Source organism: Phyllopteryx taeniolatus, chromosome 22 (genome assembly GCF_024500385.1).
Source record: "Phyllopteryx taeniolatus isolate TA_2022b chromosome 22, UOR_Ptae_1.2, whole genome shotgun sequence".
In the NCBI taxonomy this organism is placed as follows: domain Eukaryota; kingdom Metazoa; phylum Chordata; class Actinopteri; order Syngnathiformes; family Syngnathidae; genus Phyllopteryx; species Phyllopteryx taeniolatus.
Window position 1 is genome coordinate 9,313,245 of NC_084523.1, and position 15,567 is coordinate 9,328,811.

The following is a 15,567-nucleotide window of genomic DNA, read 5'->3' on the forward strand; positions in this document are numbered from 1 at the left end:
GTTGGCTCCAGTGAGAATCTAACGGGATATTGATGGATGTCGGCGTTGACATCATGCAGCGTGATGGCCCGCGTTTAAAACAACACGTAGCAAAGCCGCGCCGCGGTGGGTAAAGAACACGCACCTTTGTCACCCGAAACTGCTGTCTGATCCCACTGATGCGCCATGTTGATCATTTATGACGACCCGCCGTGACCGTCTTTAATTACGCCTTTTATCTGATCTGCCGGGACTGAAAATGATGACAGATTGATATCATAATCATAATAATTAAAGCTGCGGGGGTTGCAGAATACGCTTTATTTTTGGCGCCTGAAGGTCACTGTGCAGAACAAAATAAAAGATTAATATTGATTGACTGCTTTATTTGAACAGATAAACAGAAACGATAAATTTAAAATAAGACAGAAAGCAGGAATAAATTACATTCTTCGACACGGTTTACATGTTCAAAAAGGAGATAGATGCTTTTTAATTTTTAATTTTTTTTTTTAAGTATTTAAGTACAACCCCAATTCCAATGAAGTTGGGACGTTGTGTTAAACATAAATCAAAACAGAATACAATGATTTGCAAATCCTGTTCAACCTAAATTTAATTGAATACACTACAAAGACATGATATTTAATGTTCAAACGGATCAACTTGATTGTTTTTAGCAAATAATCTTTAACTTAGACTTATATGGCTGCAACACGTTCCAGAAAAGATGGGAGAGGTGGCAAAAAAGACTGAGAAAGTTGAGGAATGCTCATCAAACACCTGTGTGGAACATCCCAGAGGTGAACAGGCTAATTGGGAAAAGGTGGGTGCCATGATTGGGTAGAAAAAGGAGCTTCCCTGAATTGCTCAGTTATTCACAAGCAAAGATGGGGCGAGGTTCACCTCTTTGTGAACAAGTGCGTGAGAAAATAATCCAACAGTTTAAGGACAATGTTCCTCAACGTACAATTGCAAGGAATTTAGGGATTTCATCATCTACGGTCCATAATATCATCAAAAGGTTCAGAGAATCTGGAGAAATCACTGCATGGAAGCGGCAAGGCCCAAAACCGACATTGAATGACCTTCGATCCCTCGGGCGGCACTGCGGCAAAAACCGACATCAATGTGTGAAAGGATATCACCACGTGGGCTCAGGAACACTTCAGAAAACCAATGTCAGTCAATACAGTTCGGCGCTACATCCGTAAGTGCAACTTGAAACTCTACTATGCAAAGCAAAAAAAATTTATCGACAGCACCCAGAAACGCCGCCGGCTTCTCTGGGCCTGAGCTCATCTAAGATGGACTGACGCAAAGTGGAAAAGTGTTCTGTGGTCCGACGAGTCCATCCATCCATCCATCCATCCATCCATTTTCTGAGCCGCTTCTCCTCACTAGGGTCGCGGGCGTGCTGGAGCCTATCCCAGCTGTCATCGGGCAGGAGGCGGGGTACACCCTGAACTGGTTGCCAGCCAATCGCAGGGCACATACAAACAAACAACCAGTCGCACTCACAGTCACACCTACGGTCAATTTAGAGTCTCCAATTAATGCATGTTTTTGGGATGTGGGAGGAAACCGGAGTGCCCGGAGAAAACCCATGCAGTCACGGGGAGAACATGAAAACTCTACACAGGCGGGCCCGGGGATTGAACCCGGGTCCTCAGAACTGTGAGGCTGACGCTCTAACCAGTCGTCCACCGTGCCGCCCACATTTCAAATTGTTTTTGAAATATGTGGATGTCGTGTCCTTCGGGCCAAAGAGGAAAAGAACCATCTGGACTGTTATGGACGCAAAGTTGAAAAGCCAGCATCTGTGATGGTATGGGCTGTGTTAGTGCCAATAGGTAACGTACACATCTGTGAAAGCACCATTAATGCTGAAAGGTACAAACAGGTTTTGGAGAAACATGCTGCCATCCAAGCAAAGTCTTTTTCATGGAAGCCCCTGCCTATTTCAGCAAGACAGTGCCAAACCACATTCTGCACGTGTTACAACAGCGTGGCTTCGTAGTAAAAGAGTGCGGGTACTAGACTGGCCTGCCTGCAGTCCAGACCTGTCTCCCATTGAAAATGTGCGGCGCATTATGAAGCGTAAAATACGACAACGGAGACCCCGGACTGTTGAACAGCTGAAGCTGTACATCGAGCAAGAATGGGAAAGAATTCCACCTACAAAGCTTCAACAATTAGTGTCCTCAGTTCCCAAATGTTTATTGAATGTTGTTAAAAGAAAAGGTGATGGAACACAGTGGGAAACATGACCCGGTCGTCCCAGCTTTTTTGGAACGTGTTGCAGCCATCAAATTCCAAGTTCATGATTATTTGCTAAAAACAATCAAGTTGATCAGTTTGGAGATGAAATATCTTGTCTTTGTAGTGTATTCAATTAAATATGGGTTGAACAGGATTTTCAAATCATTGTATTCTGTTTTGATTTATGTTTAACACAACGTCCCAACTTCATTGGAATTGGGGTTGTATTTACATTTCTTCCCATTCGTTTGAGCAGGGCTTGAGCACATTTAAGCTACAATTGACACATGATGATGAATGGGCTTAAAGTTGCATTGAGTGTGTGTGCATGCGTGCGTGCGTGCGTGTTTGTGTGTGTGTGTTTCGACACAGGAGGTGAAATATTTCCAACAGGTTGCTTCTTCAAAAATCATCTGGAATAATGTTACTGTCCAAACACATGTATCGATTGTGCGTGTGTGTCACTCCATTTTTATTTATTCCAGAGGTGTGAAGCGCACACACACACATGCACATGCACACTCAGAGCGTGCCTGGTGCCCAACATTTGAGCGGGCGTGAAGGTCGGCGCCACCTGTTTGATACAATAAAAATTCTAGTGTTACCTCTGTGGATGTTATTGGAGCTTGTGTTTCAGGATGTGTGTGCGCGCACGTGTGTGCGTGTGCACGTAAAAGCAGTGCAGGTGCATGCAGGGAGAAAAAAAACAAACAGAAGTCAGAAGGGATGCTTCACTCTGCGCTTTTTATTGACATGCTGAGAGTTTGCCACAAATGCAGCGTTCCCACTCCAGAAGCAGAACCATTATGTGTTTGGAACTCTAAATGGAGTTCTCTGGAACTTTTGGAGGAACATTGTGTGTTTGGACCACAGGAACTAGTCTCTAATTGTAGTTCCAGGTTTTTTTTTTCTTTTTAAATCATGTTAATTAGTGCACATTTCGACTCAAGGAACTTTAATGCAACTTTAGGAGTCTCTGGAATGTAGTTCCAGGGTACTCGAGCGTGTTACTTATAGCACATTTCAACTGCATGAACTTTACCCCAGAACTAGAAACTTTTGGATGAGCATTGCGGATTAGGCTCACAGGATCGCGTCTCTAAATTTAGTCCCAGAGACTATTTATGCCTTATGTATAGCGCTTTTTGACTGCAGTAACTTTACTCTAGAACTAGTAACTTTTGGAGCACCATTGTGTGTTGGACTGTTGTCTAAATGTATTTCTAGGGTCATTTATTGGGCTAAAAGAAGACCTTGCTTTTGGAGGTAGCGCTTTAGAGAGAAACCTTTTTGGGTTTTTGGTATACAGTGCTGAACAGGACGCTAAAAGTACCGAGAACACAAAGTTCCTGTGAGGGACCTTTTTCATTTCATGTGGCAAGAAGTAAAGCTTGACAGCGGGGTACGGGTAGTCGTGAAAACACGAGCGTGCGTGAGAGAAGAAGGAGTCTGCACTTTAATGACTTAATCCAAGTTCACTCTCCCTTTTTGCATCGGGCCAGCCAGCGTAATCCCGGCTGGCCCGATGAGAGCCCGGAGATGACCTCACTGTTTGCTTTCACAAGGTCCCTGCGGACAGGAGTGTTTTTTTTTTTTTTTTTTTGGAGGGGCAGGGGGGGTTGTTCGTCTGGTTCTGCAGCGGTCCGGCCGTGTCGGACGCGAAGGCCAAGGTCCGCGGGGACGCCGGTGGGCCGGGGCTCCGGTTACTGGAGGCTTAGTCACGCTGCGTGAAGCTGACGTGCAGCAGCCACCGATCAGGTTGCGCAATATCAGAAAAGTGTCGCCATATAAATATACACTTGTACCTACCTACTTTTACCCACAATGCATCTGTCCAAATAAGTACACTTCATTCGGTACCCCGACGCAATACTTTCATCCATCCATTTTTCATTTGGGTTGAATAATATGACTTAGTAAAAGTAAAAAGTAGGCCTCCAAGTAATTGCCTAAGTACTCAATGAAAAAGTACTCAAGGACTGAGTAACTGGTGAGTAACTTCTAATTTCTTATTGTTTTAATTGGTGTGAATGTCAAATAGACAAAAATAAAAACTAGAAATGTGCAACTTCAGATTTTGCCCAACAGCGTCACTTTAATGTCAGGGCACATCGGCGAACGGGACTGGCCATCAGGCAATTTTAAAGACAAAAAAATAAAAGGGCTGGTGACCAGCGGGGGTGATCTTTTGGGTCCAGAACTGAATGTAAGAACAATTATGTTTATCGTCGTGCTGGTAGTAAGGGATGTTGCCAATACTTTTTGCTGACTTTAGTTCGCTACATGAATCGACTGCATGAGGGAAATCTACGTAGCATTTCTAGTTTATGAATCTTTATGACTGTGGCATTTGTTGGCACTCCATTAAAGGCTGTTTCTAATATTTGGAAGAGCTCTCCGAATGCGCAATAGGAAACGTTAGATGTTCGATGACTGAGCGATTTTGTGTCAAACTGTCAAGCGCACAGATAATCAAGTTTAACAACATCCATTTTGGAGAGATTGCTTTCAAATCAAGCCCAACGCATTCACCGACATGTAAATATACATACGTTGAAGACACAACGCGTGTGTGAAAGGAGCTTCGTCGTCCGGTGGCGGACCGCACACGGAGCCAACGGGAAGCATGGTGGTCGCCGTTAAAGCTGCCACGAGTCCCGCCCGCCGTTTGGGACGGGGGCACCGACCTAATGCGTCGTTTCACACTGTGCGCGCCGTCGTCGGCCGTAGCCCGGCGAGGACCACCTCGCCGCCAAATGACCCGCCGCTCAGGGTTGGCTGGGGGGGCCAGGACAGGTGGGACCCCCCATACTTAACGTGGACCTCCAGGAGAGAGAAGGTTCTGCATTTAAGATGTCGTAGAAGAAGAAAATGTCGGCTGTTTTTTAAATTTTGTTTTTTTATTATTTTTGCCTGCTAACACAACCGCCGTGTCGGAGGGAAAAAAGTGCGTTTCCTCCTCGCTGCGTAAGCGCTAATCTCCATAACGGCGCCATTTAGCAACCTCGTGCTACATAGCTGAGACATAAGGATGCATGCGGCCAGCAAACAGGCAGCGTAAACAACGTGGCTTCACCCGGCATTTTATCTTCTTGCCACCCACAGTTAACGCCGGTGGGGAGATAAACACCCCCCCAAAAGACAGACCACCCCCAATCTCATCCCAAGATAATCCCCAGAGCACATTGAAACATCTCTTGGAGAGGCCACGACTCTTAATGGCAAAGGTCAAGCTAATTTTCTGCCTTACCGTTTTCCATATCGGCAATTTCCTGGTTTCAGAGGTAGTTTCGGGGGTTGCGTGACTAAAGCTATTTTGTAGTCGACTCTAATGAGATGAAAGTTGAGTCGAAGTCGATTAATCGAGGACTCGTCGAGTGTAACACAATAAATGACCGTGTAACCAAATTTCGAGACTAGTCCCTGCCGTCCAAATGCAAAGTGTTCCTAATTAGAAAATGCGTGAAAAGCAACATGGTCGATGACCCTGGGACTAAATTGGGAGACGGGTTCTTGCTGTAATGCCGGAAGTTGAATGAACATTGTTTGTTATTGTGCTGGCGGTTTGTATTGCGCTGTACTCGTTTTATCTCCTTGCCACCCACAGTTCAAGCCAGCGGGGAGCAACCCTCCATCCCCGACCCCACCCCCTCCTCCTCGTCCCATCCCCAGCTAATCACCGTAGCCGACACTGGCGCTACAACTCCTAAACCTCCTTTTGGCTCGCCCTCAAAAAGTCTCCAGTGTCACTTTAAAGTGCTATTATTATTATTATTTTGCAACTTCCCACAATGCACCGTGTTTCAGACTGTGAGGTAGAACCCCTCACCCCCCCCTCATTTGGACATTCCTTCCAGTGTGTAAGTTTGACTCATTTCTTCACGCTTCTCCGAAATGATGATCAATAGTCGGCGATGGAGTCATCTCGGTGCTCCCGCGAACCCCCGTTGGCCCCGCCCGTCATAAGCGCACGGGTCGTGGCCGCCGCACATCTTTGCTCCCAGTGTGACGCTAATGAATCACCCCGAGCCCCAGCGACGTAGCGTTAGTCGTCCACGCGTTTTTTCCGCCTTAATGCCGGCCCCCCGTGCGGGCCCCGGCCGGGCCTGTTTGCAGAAGTCGACATTCTCACCTGCAATAACAGTGGCCCTCGTGCCTGTAAACGGATCAGCGTGCTTGTAAGACGCACGTAAGCGCATCAAATTCCTCACGCATCTGAGTCATGTTGTCTTTTCGTTGTTGTAGGTAGCAGATATTTAGCGAAGACAATCTGAGCAGGCGCCACAGTTCTGGACTATTAATAGTAAATGCCAATATTGAAAATATGTGCTGATATTCTGCAATTGGCTGGCGACCATTTCAAGGTGTACCCAATATTCATACACGCATACCAATATCTGTAAAACACATCAAAATGCAGGATTTGGTAAAACACGTAGCGATATTCATTAACGTGCTCTGATATTCATAAAACATATGAATATTGGTAAATGCGTAGTAATATTGGTAAAAGATATGACATGGCGTTATTGTTGCAACCTTCCCACTAGCCCCACAGCGAAGTCGTTGAGCTGCCGGTCATCGAAACCTCATCTTTTGTACAAATGAGCGCCTTCAATTTATGCCTTTGCCACTTGTGGTATTTGTCCTTCCCCAGCTGTTTGCTCTCCTGAGGTAAATCTCGATAAATCAGCCAGAGTTAATCTGCTGTGTGTGTGTGTGTATGTGTGTGTGCGCCTCACTTTTGAGATAGGGGGGTGCTCTTTACCTCCATTGGTTACAGAGCATCCATCAAGCGCTCAATGAAGGCTCAACAGAGAAGTTCCTTGTAACCTCGTCATCACCCCCACAACTGCCCCGGCTTGTTCCTCCAGATCCCTCCGCGTCTTCCTCCCGGGACGATCCCGTTCTATTCTTACCTTTACTGGGCGCGCAATCGCCTCGAGAAAGTCGCTCTCCGCGCTTTCCGCGTCCATTGCACCCGCAGTAATTCTTCCCGCGCCGCAGACGCTTCTCGTTGTGTCGGAAAGTCGATCCGATTGCCCCGTCGTCCATCATGTAACTTTAACTGGAGGTGACTCTGCCGCGATATGACGCCTGACAGCAAATCATCCCGCAGGGAGACGGCTGTGCAAATTCCACTCTGTTTGGGGGAAAAAGACTCCCTCCGCTCCGTCGGTACCTTTAGACCCTTGAATCGAGCTTGCGCAATAGATATTCCCTCCTGCCAGACCCGTTTAGGCATGCCGCATCCCGACTTCACCCACGTGTAAAACGTTCGCGTTGAACAAAGCTCCACGCACCAACGAGTCTGAAAGGACTCGGTTCAAACAACTCATGGGACAGTTTTTGCACGCATTCAGTACCGCCAGACCCGTTTAGGCACGTCCTTGCTTTAAAGGTTCCAAAGCATAAATGTTCAAAAATGGTCTCAGCAATTACAGCGTGCCTAAACAAGTCCGCTAGGTTGTGTTTCAACGACTCAATTTTGGACACAATTTTTCCACACATTGAATCTCCCGGCAGACGCGTCATCTCGTAAATGACCAACAATAGCGCCCCCGAAATCAAAGCGAAGAAGCACAAGCGGGCAACATTGCGTTGGGAATCTGATACCGGGGGAAAAAAGACATGAAATTGCCGTTGTTAGCGGAGCCAAATCTGTGGGCGTCCCAGGCACCGCTGCTTAGGCCGCTCCATTAAAGTGAAATATCAGATGGAGCGCTAACGCCGCTCCCATGACATCATCCCTGTTTGGGCCAAAAAGTCCAACACAATCTCTGGCGCTAAAAGCATCCGCTCGCCATGTGCGGGATTAACGGGAAAACAGTCAATAATTGTTCTCACGTTCCGCATGATGAGAATTTAACCTTTTGCAGAGCCCCTCCCAGTTTTCAGTCATTTGTCCGATGATATTTAGGTGCCGTACGTGAGCAGATGTGCCCCCCTCCCTCTGACTCACACATGCATCCAGATGCGCATCCAGAGTGACGGCGCATACGCGAATATCCTTCCACACCTTGTTGGCGGGACCGGAACCTTCCCGTGTCTCTTCGGGGGTGGGCCCCGTTTGACTCATGAGAGGGGTCAAGACCCTCGCCGCAAAGCGCTTCCTGTTTCTGCTGAGGTAGGACCGCCGCGATCGCCAGCAGAACAGCCGGGACGCATCCGCTTTGAAACGACGCTGCCGGCCGAAGTCGGCGGACGAGGAAGGAACGTTCCGGAGCGCTGGATGTGGAATCTAAGAATTTGTAAATCCCGTTACCGTATTCCAAAAATATGTACCAATATTCCTCAAACACCAACCCACGTTCGTAAAACGTCTGATCTTCAAAAAATGTGCCAATCATTTCAAACATGTATGAATAAGCATCAAAAAGTAATACTACGATTCATCAAATACAAAACAACAATATTTTAAAAAAACAAAAAAACATACAACATATGTTCGTAAAACATGCCTAATATTCAACCCAAGTCTCCTCTACCAACCCGATCTCCGCGGCTCCTTGACCTCCCGGCGCCCCCGCTGACGTCAGTCGCGTTCTGATTTAGGATGATCTTAAAATCAGGAGCTGTTCACTTTTGACGCGACGAGGACTGCGTATCTGTGTCTTCCCCCCTCCCCTCGCCCTCCCAGAGGCCCTGTAAATCTGGACACTTTACTGCGGCGAGGGCGGGAGGAAGCCGGTCCCCCCTCGCCAGCGCTCGCCTCGCCCTCGCCGCCGTAATCCCACCACTTCCTCTGGCCCGACTCACGCCGCTAATGCATTTTCTGTAACTAACAGCCGTTGTTTCCCGATTGTCACGCTTCCATCTCGCAGGGAGACGTCGGATAAGGTGTCGGGAGATCCAGATTATATTAAAAAAAAAAAAAAAAAAAGGAATTGCACTCCGGTTGGAAAAAGGACTCCTGGGACTGTGGATTTTGGGGTCCGTTCAGACTGTCACCCAATCGGACGAGGTAACTATGTGCTAAACGAGTATGAGTGCACTACTGGCTCCCTTCCTTAAATGTTGAAAAACGCATTCCCCACCTTCACCGAAATCTTCCAATCACCAATTTGTGTTGAAAACCGCAGCATTCCTGTTCAAACAACTCATGAGAGTTTTGAAACATATTCCCTCCTGCCAGACTCATCGTATCCCTCAAATGTTCCAAAAAACGCATCCCCACCTTCACCGAAATCTTCAAATCACCAATGTGTGTTGAAAACAGCAAAATGACTAAACGGGTCCGGTTGGACTTGAGATGATAAGAAGAAAGAAATGGAGGCTGGCAGGAGAAGATCTGGAATTGCAGTTATGAGCAACACCAGCCTCCTCCGTTACCGTCGGGTGATCCGGCGGCTCAGGCGACCAGGTGGGACGCCTCAACCTGGGGCCCCCGCTTCCGTCACGCTCCCCCTCCACCCACGTACCCCGAAATGAGAACACATGGGTGTCGAGTGAGAGCTGTGACGATTTTTTAATCCGCCGTGACCGGGGGTTGCGAGAGACGGCCGGGCTGGACGCGGATGGCACGGCGAGGGCGTTCGGCGGCAGTCGCGGGGCAATCGATTCGCAGCCCTTGTAACATTCTGAGCCACGGCGCTCCTTAGCGGCGCGGCGCGGGGGGTCCCACGACAGGTTGTCGGGAGGCTTGCCAAGACAGATTCGCCTCAGTCCCGTCGCTCGCCTTGTACCCGACATTTGAAAGCTCGTTAAGTGCGTCCTGCGGCTTCGCGCCCAAAACATTTGGTGCAAATAAGGAGGAATCCTTTTCCCAGGCAGAATGGACATTTTTGCTCATTCATTCAAAATCGAAAAAAAACTGACAAATCACGGAATTCCACATATTCAGTCATGCCACTTCCCGAAAATGATCACAGTAGCGTCCCCACCTTCACCAGAATGTAAAACAATTGTGTCAGAAAACAGCGGCATGTCTAAACAGGTCTGATCCAAACAACTCATCACACAGATTTCCATATATTCAGTCCTGCTAGACCCGTGTAGACCGGCTGCATCCCCTTAGAAGATCACAGTCGCATCCCCATCTTCATTTTGAACAGCGCAAATATTTATTTTAGCAATCCAACTCCAACTCGGGATTCAAATCGGAAAAGAATCAGAAATTTAATTGAAAGTCGCCCAGCCCGATGACCGATCCGTAAATCTGCATGCCTAAATTTGTCAAATTGCAGCGTTCCAATTAGAACCTCATAAAAAACGTGTTCCTTTAACGGCAACAACAACAACAGACAGTCAAAGATGTCCTGTGGATTTCAAAGCCTGTCTGGCGTCCCACCTTGGATCCTGACCCGGAACCCTGACCTTCCAGAGTGAAGGTTGGAGGTTGGAGCGGCCCGGCCTTGAGCTGGGGTTAAAGTTCGCGGGGTGTGTGACCTAGCGATTGCGCCGGGGCGTCACAGTCAAGCTGTCGCTTACCCTTGAATGACCCGACTCACCCCGACCACGGGCCGGCGCGCCGTAATAGATACCCTGCAGTATCAGGAGAACCCGTGCGGAGCACAGACGCAAAATTGCTGGACTTGGAACATAGCATTCTTGGTCGCTAAACAACATCCTGCTTCACCAGTCGTCGTCTTTACCAAGTTTAGCAAAATATCCGTGAAAGTTGAGTTCAAGTGTCGGCTAAACGGGGTTGGAGAGTGATGGCTCCCGGGCTGCATTTCAGCCCCAAAAGCAGGCGAGATGAATCAGTCATCAGTAACTACGCCAACCCCGACGACAGGATTGTGGGATAGACGTCTGTAGACGTCGGCCATTTTGGATCTGGCGCCCACCACCATTTAATTGAAGCCGGCGATACGTTCGAGAGCAATCGGTCAACTGCAGCTCACAGTTTTCACTCTTAAAAACATTGGTCCACCATCTTATGAAATACATTCACATGCGTTCATGTGCGTGTGTGTGTGTGTGTGTGCGTGCGTGCGTGCGTGCGCGCCCAAAGTGCAAGTGATGACAAAATGCATCCTGGCCCGCCACCTCCGTGTTTGCGAGTGGAGGTGTTAACAGAGGAAAGGCAGGCGTCAAGTGTGTGCGCGTGGCTCGAAAAGGAGTCCAAATGCACTGTGGTGGTAGGAGTATTTTGTTTATTTTGTTCCAAAGTGGCGTCAACTTGTTGCGAGAGTGGATGACGTCGGCGTACGGCTTTATAAGAAGCTGCGACGTGGTGTTAAACGGTGATCATTCGCCAATAACGCCTCATTTGCTGCCGCCTGTGGGATGGTGGACGTTTACGGGGATACGCCGCATCAGGCGTTAAAAAGTCCAAAATCTGTTGTTCCACTGACAAAAATGCAACTTTGACTCGATTTGTGGTGTACATTTTTTTTATTTATTTATGCTTGCTATGCTAAAATGTCCAGGGGACAAGCATCCCTGGAAATGACCCCCATAAAGTCAGTTTCAAAGCAACATGGCCGACTTCCTGTGTCTTTTTGGGCAGGGCTCCTTGAGACTCTTTTGTGGATCTACTCATGATAAACATGCCTACCAAATTTTATGTTTCTAAGAGAATCTGAATTTTTTGGGGCTACCGAGCCAATGAGTGACATCTGGGAAATCCCTCAAAATGACAGTTTTACATTTTTGGGGCTCAGAAGATCCAATTCAAGAGGGCCTAGGCACCACATGCTCGGCCCCTCATAATAATAATAACAATAATAACAATTCAAATGCAAAATAAGTGTAATGTTTTCCCCCCTCTCTGTTTTCGTGCTAGCGTGGTCATCTTCCCGCTGCAGCATCCATGATGGCGTCCATGGGAGGAGGTAAGAGTAAACAGTAGTAAACAACAGTAGCGGCGGGGGAGTGGGCCTCCCTGCTGGTTTGATTATTGGGAGGGCTGTAAACAGGACCTATTACCCCCCACCCCCAAGCTCACACACCCACCTCCTGGCAACATCTGGGCGTCAGCTCAGATGATGAAGGCGCGCGGGGCTGGGCAAACTTTGGCGCTCAAAGGCCGAGTCGGGCTGAAATAAAATAAAAATGTAAAAGGGAAAAGGTTGGTAAAATATTAGCTTAAATAATGCTGTAAATTATATGAACTTTAATAGTTTGTAGGTATTTTATTGTATTTGTTCTCTTTATTTCATTATAATTAATTAATTTTAAAAAGCTGAAAAAAGTTTACGTTTTGCTGAGTTTTTTTGTACATAATAAATTTGAAATATTTTTTTACATTTATTTTATAATGCAAATGTATAATTGATTTCATTATACTTAAATAAATATTTTGTATATTTTATATGCATTGTATATCATTACATTAGTTCGTAAAATAAAATATAATTCAACAAAATATATACAACAATGAAATATAAAATAAAACGTTATAGATTATTTTAAATAAGTTATATATTTTTTATGTATTCATTTTTTCTATATTGTATTTATTTGCTACATCAAAATAATTCATTTTAATAAATGACTTTATTCTCGTTTTTATATATGTATAATTGATTCATTCTAATGAACATTTTTCATTTTAAAAATATGAATACAATTATTTTTTAAATGTTATAAGTCTGTTTATTTTACTATTTTGAATGTATTATTTACAATTGATCAAGTGATTAGATAAATGTCTCAAAAATAATGAATAAACGTTTTTTACTTTGCCAATTTTAGAGAAAGAATCTGCTCAATGAATACAACAAATGTGTGTAACGTATTTGCACGCAATTTTTGGGCTCAACTATTTATTTGTCCTTTGGCGCCCTCTGCTGTCACAAACAGGGAAGTGCAAGACAAAACAACAACCGGAACCCTTTTTGGGCCACAATATCATTTGAGCATTTAAAGCATAACATAACATAAGTTTCATCCACTTTATAACGCAAGTCAGAGGTGGGCAAACTATGGCCCGCGTTCTTGAGTCCTGCCCTGAAGAGGCATGTAATATTTGCTGCATTTTTCAGTTTTTCCCCTAAAATTTGTTTAAACTGTTTTCTCATTCAATAATTTATTGTACAAAAATAAGATAGATAACAAGCTCACATACACAATTAACATTTATTTTATTAAATCAAGTTAACTTTACATAAACTATAAAAAAAAATATAAAAATGTAATAAATGATAAATTATCTAAATTTATATAAAAAAAATTTAATCCATTTACAAATGACCTGTCCCAATTAAAATGTAAACATTTATCTTATTAAATAAATTACATTTTTAACTAATTTATTGGTGGAATAATTTTAAGAGGATTTTAAAACATGCATGCAGTACACACCCTATTGACCTCATCTACAAATGAACTGGCAAAATTCAATGTAATTTATCGTTTCACATTTTTAGTATGAGATCATTGGTCCATTATAATCCAATTTAAAAATATGATTTTAAGAAACAATTTTGTTCAAACATACTTTTTAAAAGCTGACCAAGACACAACCTGGCCCATCTGTCCATTTTTTGTGTGTGTGTCGGGGGGGGTGTCATAAGTGTGTACATGTTGACTTAATAAAAATGGTATCCAAATCTTTTTGATTGCGGTGCAGTTTCAAGCACCCAACACAACGGGTGCAGCCATTCGGAACTCGACAAATAACTGGACAAAACGTCTCTTTTGTTGGGTTCGCCTCCACTTTTATTTTTATGAAAATGCACACGGCCGTTAACGGTAGGACTTCTGGTAGCGGGCGCGGGCTCCGGGTCCACCGAACTTCTTGGACTCGCAACGACGCGGGTCGGCCACCAACAGGGTCCTGTCGTACTGGATCAGGATGTCCTTGATCTCCTTCTTGGAGGCCTCGTCCACATCTGCGGGGAAAGAGGACGCAAACCGTCTCCAAACTCCATTTGACGGAAATGAAAGATGATTTGTATTGTTGTAGTCTTACTTACACTTTTGATAGTACGCCACCAAGGATTTGGAGATGGCCTGACGGATGGCTGCGAGGCGGGAACATGAAAAGTCATGCATAGTAAAATTTCAAGACGTTAATATTTTTCGCTTCTGGCTGCTTACCGTAAACCTGCGCGACGTGTCCGCCTCCCTTCACTCGGACTCGGATGTCCACTCCAGCGAAACGCTCCTTGCCCAGCAGCAGCACGGGCTCCAGGAGCTACCCCGCAAGACGACACAACCACTTGTATGTCCTATTAAATACATTTTTCACATTTCTGTACAAGCGGCTTGCTCACCTTGTACTGGAGGGTGGCGGGCTCCACCATTTCCAGGGGTCTGCCGTTCACTTTAATCAGGCCATTTCCTCTCTTGCAGTGGGCGACTGCAGTGGCAGTTTTCTACAAGACCACAGGTCATCAAATGAGAAATTGCAGGACAATGATGTGGAAATCGTCATGTTATTGTGCTGGGAGGTCAGTGATAGCTTCACCATCAGCCATAACTTGACTGCTGGCCCAACGCCAGTCTATTTTCATTTCAAGCAAAGATTGTCAAGTTCAAAATCACAGATGAGCAAAAGAATACGTTTTATTTCCGAAACTGCCTAGCCGGCTAGTGGCTAATTAAGCAAAATACAACATTAGAACTTGGAATTCGCCAACAATAAGCACACTTTCAAATACACTGGTGATAATGTAACTCTCCACTCATATGTTAACTTTCTGAAAGTGACAAAGGAGCCTCGTAGATGTTAGCCGGCCGAGCTAATGGTGCCCAGGCCACACTAGCTTAGCAGCACCGCCACACGTGAGCCAATTTAAGCCCTTCGACTTACTTTACGCCCGAAAACCTGGACAGATTGCAGGGGGCCTTTCGCCGGCATGTTTCTGGAACACACAAGACGCAATGTTTATTTTGGAAAGGGTGAGAAAAGGGGTTTGTTTGGGCTTGACATGCGCACGGAGGTGGCGAACGTACCGTATTCAGCTCGGGTGCCGTACGGAGAGACGGACGGGGTTTCATGGGCGGAAGATCAGGGCCGGCTGCGCGACGCTTTACGCTGTTTTGCGGCCAAGCTTTGCGACGCCTCATCCTGCTCTACAGTACCTCCATTTTACATGGACACTACACAAGGCCGACTTTTTAAATACTGTATTGAGTGCAACTAATGTAATACACTTTAAATGTTTTCAAATTTGCATACATTTACGGTATTTAATGACATTTATTTTACTGTATTTCCCTCAGTGCTTCTTTTACTTCCTTCCACCCTTTCAGACATCCTTATGTCCATGCTTTCTTCATCCCTTGTTCATACCTTCCATCATCCCTTCTTTCCATTCTTCCACCCTCTCTTACTTCCTTTCCTGCGACCTTGTTACCTTCCTCCCGTTCTTCCTCCCTCGCTTCCTTACATAATTTCTTCATTACTCCTTTCATCCTTTCTACCCCTATCCT

At 45.6% G+C, this 15,567-nt stretch overlaps 1 protein-coding gene across 1 annotated transcript; it reads right to left on the bottom strand.

The window, feature by feature from the left end:
- Positions 1 to 13,823: 13,823 nt before the first annotated feature.
- On the bottom strand, positions 13,824 to 15,191 carry rps16 (ribosomal protein S16). The gene is made up of 6 exons (XM_061761447.1): positions 15,088 to 15,191; positions 14,945 to 14,996; positions 14,406 to 14,507; positions 14,230 to 14,326; positions 14,106 to 14,153; positions 13,824 to 14,021 (listed from the first exon to the last, which is right to left on the bottom strand). The coding sequence occupies exons 2-6, from the start codon at positions 14,990 to 14,992 to the stop codon at positions 13,876 to 13,878; spliced, it is 441 nt and encodes a 146-aa protein (XP_061617431.1). The 5' UTR covers positions 14,993 to 14,996; positions 15,088 to 15,191; the 3' UTR covers positions 13,824 to 13,875.
- Positions 15,192 to 15,567: the final 376 nt, after the last annotated feature.

Bases quoted from the DNA above. Each gene is read 5' to 3' on its own strand.
- rps16 (XM_061761447.1), bottom strand. From the start codon at position 14,992: ATGCCGGCGAAAGGCCCCCTGCAATCTGTCCAGGTTTTCGGGCGTAAA. The intron at 14,508-14,944 runs GTAAGTCGAAGG...GTGGTCTTGTAG, and splicing joins TCCAGGTTTTCGGGCGTAAA to AAAACTGCCACTGCAGTCGC. The intron at 14,327-14,405 runs GTGAGCAAGCCG...CTTGCGGGGTAG, and splicing joins CCGCCACCCTCCAGTACAAG to CTCCTGGAGCCCGTGCTGCT.